The 10,067-nt window shown below is 30.0% G+C and overlaps 1 protein-coding gene across 1 annotated transcript; it reads right to left on the bottom strand.

Moving 5' to 3' along the window:
• Positions 1-2,193: 2,193 nt before the first annotated feature.
• On the bottom strand, positions 2,194-8,808 carry LOC129916184 (ATP-binding cassette sub-family G member 5). Its single transcript, XM_055996012.1, has 11 exons — positions 8,597-8,808; positions 8,030-8,329; positions 7,833-7,977; positions 7,464-7,761; positions 7,238-7,405; positions 7,052-7,169; positions 3,119-3,212; positions 2,915-3,053; positions 2,656-2,847; positions 2,411-2,597; positions 2,194-2,356 (listed from the first exon to the last, which is right to left on the bottom strand). Exons 1-11 carry the CDS (start codon positions 8,648-8,650, stop codon positions 2,243-2,245), a joined length of 1,809 nt encoding a protein of 602 aa, XP_055851987.1. The 5' UTR covers positions 8,651-8,808; the 3' UTR covers positions 2,194-2,242.
• Between the last annotated feature and the right edge of the window lie 1,259 nt (positions 8,809-10,067).

Genomic DNA, 10,067 nt, shown 5'->3' with positions numbered 1-10,067 from the left:
ACAGTTTTATACCTTATCAATAATTTGTTGACACACAAATGAGTTATTATAAACTAATTTTAGTATCTGGTTGTTTTATTGTAACACGAAAGTGTCATTAAATAAAATAACCCGCTCACGATTACGATTCAAATATTAAGGTATAACGAATTCAATTTTTTTTTTTTTTGACGTGATAACGTCTTATAAATCGATAAACCATGGCAGCCACCACAAAAAAGTGACGCCATTTTCTAACGTTACACTCTCGCACTTTCGCAGTGCGGCAAAAATTTCAATTCAAAATTAAAAATAAACTATTAGAGATACAAAAATCTTCTATAGCTTATTTGAAAGATAATAACCTAAAGCTTAATTCAAATGAAGGATTTTTAAAAATTCCGTCATTTAATAGGGTAAACAGGGGTAAAACGGAAAGATGAAATTTGAGGTAAAATCTAAACGCGAAGTCGTAGAGAATTGATTTTTTTTTGCTATAGATAGATGAGATTAATTTAAGAATAACTGCATTTAAGAAAAAATTCTAAAAAAATTTGAAACTAAGCTATAACGTTTTGTTTGAACGTTGTACACGTGTTGGGGCTATGGCAAAATGATGATTTTGGGTAGGGAAAATTTTTTTTGACAATTCTAAAGATGCCAGATGAAAGATGAGGAAAAAAAATTAGGCGTCTGATACGGATTTTTTTTCAATACTCTGCGTTTCGAAATATGAATTTTTGAAAAACACCTAATTTTTTAGGGGTGTTTTTGGGTAATTTTTGATTTTTAGCTTTTTTTTGGAAAAATCTCAAACTTATAGGACATGTAGGTTTTGGCCTTATGCATACATGTGCAAAAACTTGGAATCGTTTTGACTGAATAACGGAAGAAACAAGTTTTTAAATAACACGTTTTTTAACCGTTTTTAACCGATTTTCATCGTTTTTTATTTTTATCTTTTTTTCTTTAATAAATATAGGAATAAAGTATATGGAATGATAGACCATGACTACGACTATATGTGTGTTTTAATCATTTTCGTAAACACAATTTTGAGATAACAGTAAAATAAAGTTTTCAAATTCAACAGGTTATTAATTTTGACCAAGAGCAGATAGAAATTTTATTAAACTTTTATGAACATCCTGATACAATTACCTTTCATTTGGTATATTACACATAATGGTAGACTAACTACAAGCTATACAATGTTAAATCAAGAAACTTCCGAAAAACCTCAAAACACCAGTGGAGATATGTTGCCCCCCGAACAGCCACCAGTGTGGAAAGTACCGTAATCTCAGTCTGGAAATTCGACATGGTTGACTTTAAAAAATTCTAACTTCTCTTATAGGCATCTTTGAAATGAGATTGGTACGTCATATGAAAGGTGAAATAAAAAGCTTTCACATGGTATATATTTTTTATAGGTTGTCAAACAAAAAAATTGATTCCATAGCCTGAGAACATAAAAATAAATGTTTTTTTTGCTTTTTTTAATGAAATTTGATCATGTTCAAAAAATTCTAGCTCGTTTTGTAGATGTCGCATAGACCTGATCGATATATATATTTTGAGCTAAAACAATAAGCTTTCAGATGGTATAAATAGGTTGTTAGGGAAAAAATGGAATTAATGACGTGAGAAGATAAAAATTCATGTTTTTTTTTGATTTTTTTGATGAAAATGATTGTTTTCAATAAATTATTTTTATACTTTTTGCGCATAAAAATTTATTTTTATTCAGAAATACTTGGTTTTTAAATTGCATAATTTTTTTGTAAGCTTTTAAAATAAAAAAAATTAATATAATGAGAAAATAAAAAAAGGAATTTTTTTTTGGCTTTTTCTTGTAAATTATGATTGTTTGAAATAAGTAAACGCTTCAATTGACTCATTTTAAACAAAAGCACACAACCTGTTTTCTGACGACGTTATCACGTAAAATCATCGTCCGTAAACCGGCTTTACAGACAACCTCTTTTTTTTGTAACATTTTTGTTTTTAGAAAGTAATAGAGTACCTAATTCCATGAAGAATACATAAGCCTGAAATTATTGAAACTACCGACCACTTTTACAAAAATCTATCGCCAGCCAGCAGTAGAAAAAAAATACACTACTGGGTAACAAGTACATACTTGCCCTTATGATAAAAGTTGTTTAGAATGTTAAAGAAAACAAAATAAATGAAAAAAAAAAAATTGAAGAAGCTTATAAATATTTATTTTAGATTATAAAAAAAGAGATAGTTTTAAAGTTCAGTCTTTAAATTTTTGTCGAACACAACGAGGCATCGGGAAGAGATACAAAAGCATGTTGAAAGCTGCCAAACCCACGGCAAAAGCGCAAGATGCTGCAACATCGATGGTCTCCTGTGGAAACAAATTTATTTATTTATACATCATAACAGTAAAAATTTAACTTACGTCTGGATCAGCTTGTCCTAAACGTTCATGTAAAAAGTCAGCTGCCTTCGGACAAATCACCGAAGCGGTAGGTGTACAGTTCAGTTTGTGAGATTGAAAGGCAACACTATGCAACAAGGAAGATACGTATCTAGTATGAGTTCCTTTAGTATTATCCTGCAGCCATGGTTGAAGACCTTTATAGGATCTGCGTAGAGAAAATGTTAAATATTCTCTTTATAAATGAATGTTAAACCGAATGTTACCGAACTGTTCCACTTGCTAATGCCAAACTTATACAAAGAAGATATGTGACTGCGATAGCTGCATTGAATGGAACTTTGACAACCAACAAAAATGCAATAGAAAGTTGTTCCGCCATAACGTAACTAGACCAAAGGGCAACCAAGAGGTATGCAAATATTGTACCATTGGGAGTATTTGGATCTAAAAATAATCTTCAAAAAAATGGATATGTTATAATTTTCAATAGAAACTAAATTATTTGCAATAAAAATATCTTACGGATAAAGAACACAACTTGCAATCGCGGATGAAACTATTGAAAATGGAATTGAAATTGAATTGTAGGCAATTAATAAGGTTGCTCCCGTATAAAGTCCTTCTGGGTTATCCTGAGAAAATCGCTTTCTCCATATGGGATCTAAAAATATTATGAAATAACAAAATACTTAGGTATTACAAAATCAGAAATCAAATTCAACTTACACAAACTAACTGTTGATAAAATTCCACTACCATATGAAAGACCGATGACGTTGAGTATCATACCATTTTTACTGAAAAATCCATAGGAGTCGTCCTGAAAACGAAAATTAGAACAAAAATTAGAAGAATGTTTTTTTTTTGAAGTGAAAACTTCTTTAGTATCGTAGTGATTTGAAACAAGATGAAACGAAAACGCGACACGACTTCAACTTGTTATAACTTTTTTGTTTTAATAGATAGATGAACAAATTTGTACTGTAGATAGGTAATTAAATAAATTATAACTGTACAAAATTTCAATTAATTTCATATTCAAAATTCGGAGATAACGGTAAAAAGATGTTCTTTTCCAACACACGTTATATCTTTTGATCTAGTGCACATACAAATTTGATTTAACTTTAATACGCATGCTGATAACATAACCTTTTATTTGATATATCACACTTCACACATAACGTTACGTGCTCTACAAGTTACACAATCTTAAATTTAAAAATACCTCAAAACACCTGTGGAGATCTGTTGGTGATGACCAGCTACCAGTGTAGGAAGTACCGTAATCTCAGTCTGGAAATTCGACATGGTTGACTTTAAAAAATTCTAACTTCTCTTGCAGACATCTTTGAAATAAGATTTATACATCATTATACAAGGTGAAACAATAAGCTTTCACATGGTATACAATTTTGTATAGGTTGTCAAACAAAAAAATTGATTTAATAGCATGAGAACATAAAAATAAATGTTTTTTTTGCTTTTTGGATGAAATTTCATCGAGTTTAAAAAATTCTAGCTCTTTTTGTAATGTCTCAATCACCTGATCGATATTATATATTATGAGCTAAGACAATAAGCTTTTAGAAGGTGTACAAATTTGTATAGTTTATTAGGGAAAAAAATGGATTTAATAGCGAGAGAAGATAAAAATACGTGTTTTTTCGCTTTTTTTGATGGAAATTGATCGAGTTCAAAAAATTCTACCTAGTAGATGTCTCATAGACCTGATCGATATATATATTTTAAGCTTTCAGATGGTATAAAATTAATTGTAGGTTGTCATATAAAAAAAGTGATGGAATAAAAAAAAGTTATATTTTTCGATGTTTTTTTTGCAAGAAAAATGATTTTTAAGGTTTCACTTCAACCACGTGTGAATTGCACACATGATTTTTTTTTTGTGCATCCAAATTAGATTTTTATTTAAATTTTTTTTTGTACAGGACTTTCTTTTTATTTTTTAAAGGCCTAAGGTTTAAAAATACTAATTTCCGCTTCATGCGTTTATGAGCCATTTTTTCCACTCAATTTTTTAAACTTTTAAGTAATTCAAATTTCTATAGATGAAAGGGATCAATGTGAGAATAAAAATATTCATCATACAATTTTGAACATTTATTATTTTGTTTTAAACATGGAAACCAAAATGATCATGAACAGTTTCCCTAAAAATGTATTGCTATCGATCAGCAATAAATTTCCAGGGGAATTTAAATGTTATTTTATATGATTGATTGTTCCCTGGAAATAGTTTAATTAATTTATTACAAGGGTTTCGTCGCGTGAATCAATTTGTTAGTACGGGGGTGCTTTATTTGCATCTATAAGAAGTGTAATTCAAAGAAAAAAACATTCAACTTATGTGATTGAAAAAAGCCTGCCAATTATTTTTGTGCAATTCCAACAAACAATTTTTAAACAAACGATCTCAAATGGTTGACTTTGAATTCGAGCTCCTGGGAGAAAAACGACGGTCTCCAAATGCTCATTATAGAGTAAACAAAATTTCGAACATTTTCTGCAGATAAATGTAAAAATTATTGTGTATTGATTAACTTTTAGTTTATGCAACAATAAATTAATTCACAAGAAAAAATCACAAAAATGTGATTATCACTGTGACTATCACCTTGCGCAGATCAAATTTGCTTTTTGTGACTGTCACCGATCACAAATCACATTAGCCGATTCCACCCCTGTTCTTAAATGCTTCGACTTTATTGGTCTCTATCCCTTTTTTGAGTCACTTTAAAGACACCGACTTAAGACATAAAATGTTTAAAATTTTATGACGAATATTTTTTTTTATACACCTTTACTCTCTGACCAACAGAAATTAAAATCATTTCAAAAAGGGTAATGTCGGAAATTCGAGGAGGCCTACAAATTTTGTTTATTATTTTCACGTTTCAAGCTAATGTTCAAACTCTTAAACCGAATTTATGTATTTTTTCCGCTCTCTATCTTTTAAAACAGTAACTACAGAGGGTAGGGTAATATTTTGTGCAATTACACTTTTTCTCGTTATCTATTGGAAATGAAACATGTAGATTAATTTTAAAAATTGATAACTAATTCAAATTAGTTCAATTTTGTTATGAGCTACAACTGAGAAAAATCTCAACTTGATTAACTATTATATAAATTCCGCTGTAAGAAAGACTAATATTACTATGAAAAATGGGGTAAGTTTTCATTTTCTGTACTTTTTTCATCAAAATTTTAAAGTTCTATAAGATTATATCTCATCTGTGATTTATGTATAATTTCTATATAATATGTCATAAATTATGGTGTTTTTTCCTTAAATTTTGAAAGACTTGTAATTTAATAGAAAAAAGTTATGGCACTTTTTTTCTACGAGCAATCGTTTAGAATATCTATTTTGCAGTTTTAAAATGTGTCAAATCATAAACGGTGAGTCCTATCGAATAGTTGTCTTTCAAAAATATTAAATTATGTGCTCTTCTATATCAAAAAGTTTTTTTTTTGTATATACTTCCCCGAGCAATACATGTTGAGATTGGAATCTCGTGCAACTTGCAATCTTAAGTTTCAATTAAAATAGGCATGAGCTTAGATGGGCTAATGTAAATACAACATGTGAGAGTGAGCGAAAACACAGAACCCCATAAGGCTGGCTATAATGCCCTTGCACATATACATTACGCTAGGTTCATTCAATATTCGTTAAGCATGTGCCTTGCTTTGAACCGTACAAAAAGTGTAAATTTCTCAGAATTCAATGAAAACAATTTGGATGCAAGAGGTAAATTTAATCTTCACTTAATAAAAAGATTGATAAACGAGGTGATTTTAATATTTTAGGAAATTGATTTCGATTCAGGCTGTTTTGCCCTTTTTTCTGTAAGCAAATAAGATATTATTTTATAGTTTTTTCCAACGTGTCGTCTGATTTTTTTGACTTCTTAAATTTACCTATATTAGCCCAGTAAAATTTTGACTTTAAAGACCTTAAAATGGAATTGCTTTTTTGGGGTGCTAAACACATCGCTGGCTGAGAACTATAATGTTCTATGTCTGCAGGGGTTTCCATAAAACATAGAACATTATAGTTCTCATCCAGCGACATATCTGAAGTTCTTCAAGAAAACTTCTCACTGCAAGCATGATAAAATACCGTTAAAGTTTTCAAAATTGATCTTTAAGTGCATTTTTGACCTAAAGCCACGAGTCGTACACGAGTCTTTTTTTATTCTATACCTACAAAATTGTTTTGGTAAAAAAGATCACTTCTCAAGTTATGTTAAAGTAAATTTCTAGTTCTTAAAAAACATTTTTTCGTTATTATTTCCATATTATGAATGATTGTTAGGTGGTGCACATTTGAATTTAAGCTTTTTAGAAAGACCCAATCTCCAATCGATCCATGATATAAAAACAAACAGTACTTCTCTGCACAACTGTAGTATTAAGTAATTTTTTTTATTTCGAACCAATTCCAAATTCTAAATAACTCGAATTTTTCTTTTTTTTTAACTGTCTTATTTGTTTTCTTATTTTTAGTCATTTCAAAATTGAATGTTGAATGGATTTTAAAACCATAATGGTTAATAAGTAGGAAATAAACTGATATATAGGTAATTGTTAGCGCAATATATTAGAAATGAAACAATTAATACTATCTCTTACCCCAATATTCCAATAAAACAGCCATAATGTTGACATTGCAATTGGTAATAAAAACAACCTTAAAAATAGTGAACGCATTCCTGCAACACCACATGAAAAAGTTGAAGCCATAAGTTTTCTAAAAATAAATTTAAAAAACAATAAAAATCAAACCAATATTTTTGTAAAAAAAAAAATGGAACCTACAAATACAACATCAACCAAACTTTCAATTCACCAGGCTTGCCATAAGCTAATGGTACCTTTCCACTACCCATCGAATTCAATGGTGCATCCGAAATGGGTGTTTCTCTAGAAAATCGTTCAACCAATGCCTCAATCTGCTGACTTGATTCAAGGAATCGATCACGACTTCTGTAAATTATATATTTAAAAACAGGGATTCATAGTAATCATAGTTCGAAGAATATACCTTCGATCAACAGTTGATAAACACAAATAATACATTAGTGGATTTTCAAGTTGTGGACAAGGAAAACCAATTCCATGAAAGTATTCTAACATTGCACGAGTACTTCCAGAATAAACAACTCCACCAAGACAAAGAAATAAAGCACGATCTAAAAATGGAAACACATCCGATCGAGGTTTTTCCAAAGAAAGCAATATTCCACAACCAGTCTTTTTGGCGGTATTTGATAAGATTGATATGAGTAAATAAGCACTTAAGGGATCAAGACCTTGCGTAGGTTCATCCAAAAGTAACATAACTAAAATTTAAAGATTTCATATATACATACATAAATCGTTTTTAATTTTCATCTCATAAAAACAAACTTACCTGGATCTCGAACAAGTTGAATTCCAATTGCTAAACGTCTCTTTTCACTTATATTGAGATATTCAACACGTTTATGAGCAACTTGTGATAGAGCAAGATCGGCTAATACCTGACGTACTTTTGAACTTTTTAAATATCCCGAAAGCTGAAACAAAATTTTGAATAAAACGAATTTTGTTTAATAAAAAAAGACTTACAATTGTTGCTGTGTAATGTAAAGTTTGAGCAATTGTAAGTCCCGGTATAAAGGTACAAGACTGTGTAACATAACCACATCTCTGTTGAAAAAGTCCTTTAGAAAGAGGTGTTCCATTAAGCAACACTTGACCACGTGTAGATCCTTCAGCTCTGCGAGAGATAACATCTAAAAGTGCTCTTTTTCCACTACCTTTTGAACCGAGAATTGCCATTACTTCCCCACTGTGAACGGTCAAATTGACACCTTTAAGTACCATTGCAGTGCTACCACCTCCATTAAAACACCCTCCACCATCCACCTAAGAAATATAGCGAAACTCCATTAAATAAACTAAAATAGATTCATCAACAAAAAAAATCAAAAATCTAAACAAAAGAGCTGACGTCCGAACTTCTGAAATTCAATCCGATGCATGTCAGTTTGTTTACATTTCTTCTTTGAAAAAAAAATCAAAACAAAAATCATCTCTATTCTGTCACTTAGTATTGAATTTCATTTATCATTGTGGATCTTTTTTTAATTTGTTTTGATTTAGAGTGACAGATATCATTGAAACCGAACGAACCTCTGTGGTGTGGAAAATGTTATGCGCTTCCAGAACATAATCACTGCCGATCATTTTTTATATATGTAATGACGTCACTTATAGTTTTATTCTGACTGTCAACAAAATTTCACACAAGATGCATATAATATATATAGGTGAAGACAGGTGTTTGTTTGTATATGTATCTATTTCTCCGGTATACAGAAAACAACAACAAAACACAGAAAATATTTTTTAAAACTTCACTCCATCATCCAAACACTTTGTTAGCTAAGAAAGCACTGAATTGGTTAAACCAAACTTGGATTGAGTCTTCTTAACAGCTTGGCTATGAGAGAATATTTTCATTTTGCTACAACAACAACAACAATAAAATGCGATATGTGAGAACAAGAGAAACTAATATATTTTCTGATCAACGAACTGGAACTGGAAAAGAGTGTATCTTTTTTTGACTTCTTATTGGAATATTATGTTAAACTAGTTTAAACGAATACATGTAAGAATAGTTTTAACTGTATCTATTTGGTGTTTGAGATATAAATTTGTTTATGATTGTGTTAGTTTTGGTATTGTCAGATTAAAATTGGAACATTTAATGAACTTTGACCACTTAAATGGAAATTAAATAATTTTTAATCTAATAGGTAGGATTTTGAAATATTTCAATAAGCCCTGATTTTTCAATCGTCAGTTAAACTATCAGAAGAATAAATTTCAATATAAAAAAAAAATTATTCCTAGGATAAGATCTATCTGAGGTTTATGTGACTATTGAAAAATTGGCCTAAAATATAAAAATTAGGTTCAATTTATTAAAATTAAGGAAAAGTATCAGTAAAGTCGATAAAAGATCTATACCGAGATTGATTGAGAAAGAACAGAAAAAGCAATGAATCAAAATCACTGAAATGTGTCTGAAACTAGAAAAAAAAATTGCTTTTTAAACTAAACAAGTAAAGGATACAAAATCCAAAGTTGTTTAGGTTAGAGGAATCCCTTCAGATTTTAATATCTTTTACTACAGCATTCAATTTAGCAAAAAAAAAAACAAGGTAGTGCCAAACTACTTATTTACGCACGCAATTTGCAGTCGGTGAACACATCCTTAGTTGTATTTCCACCATAGAGAAGCTTTCAAAACAATGCTAACTCAAGCTTCACTCCCCGTATAGATACGCAGTTTAACCAACCTTGTTTTTATGGTCATTTGGAACCACAGAAGACTCAATCACAATCTCGGTCACTCTCCTATTGCTAATTTCAATTTTTTGTATCCAAAAAATTATTTTTTCGAGCTTATAAAATCATTTTTTCGTGTGGGTTTTACAAAAAACATTCAAAATGGACTGATCATGTTTTGAAAATAAACGATTCAATTGTAAAAATCAAAAATCAATTATGGCTCGGGAATACAAAATACTAGTTCATTAAATCGAAAACCGTACAGATTCGGGATGAACAAGTTTGAAAATTTTAAGAGCCCTTA

This window comes from Episyrphus balteatus, chromosome 3, assembly GCF_945859705.1.
Source record: "Episyrphus balteatus chromosome 3, idEpiBalt1.1, whole genome shotgun sequence".
NCBI classification, from domain to species: Eukaryota; Metazoa; Arthropoda; class Insecta; order Diptera; family Syrphidae; genus Episyrphus; species Episyrphus balteatus.
This window is presented reverse-complemented; position numbering and strand designations above follow the sequence as displayed.

What these genes read in the sequence shown, in the direction of transcription:
- LOC129916184 (XM_055996012.1), bottom strand. Translation starts at nt 8,650, where the DNA reads ATGATCGGCAGTGATTATGTTCTGGAAGCGCATAACATTTTCCACACC. An exon ending in GTTTGGTTGATGTTGTATTT is followed by an intron (nt 7,170 to 7,237) that starts GTAGGTTCCATT and finishes ATTTATTTTTAG; the next exon opens with AAAACTTATGGCTTCAACTT. An exon ending in GCAAGTTGTGTTCTTTATCC is followed by an intron (nt 2,848 to 2,914) that starts GTAAGATATTTT and finishes ATTTTTTTGAAG; the next exon opens with ATTATTTTTAGATCCAAATA.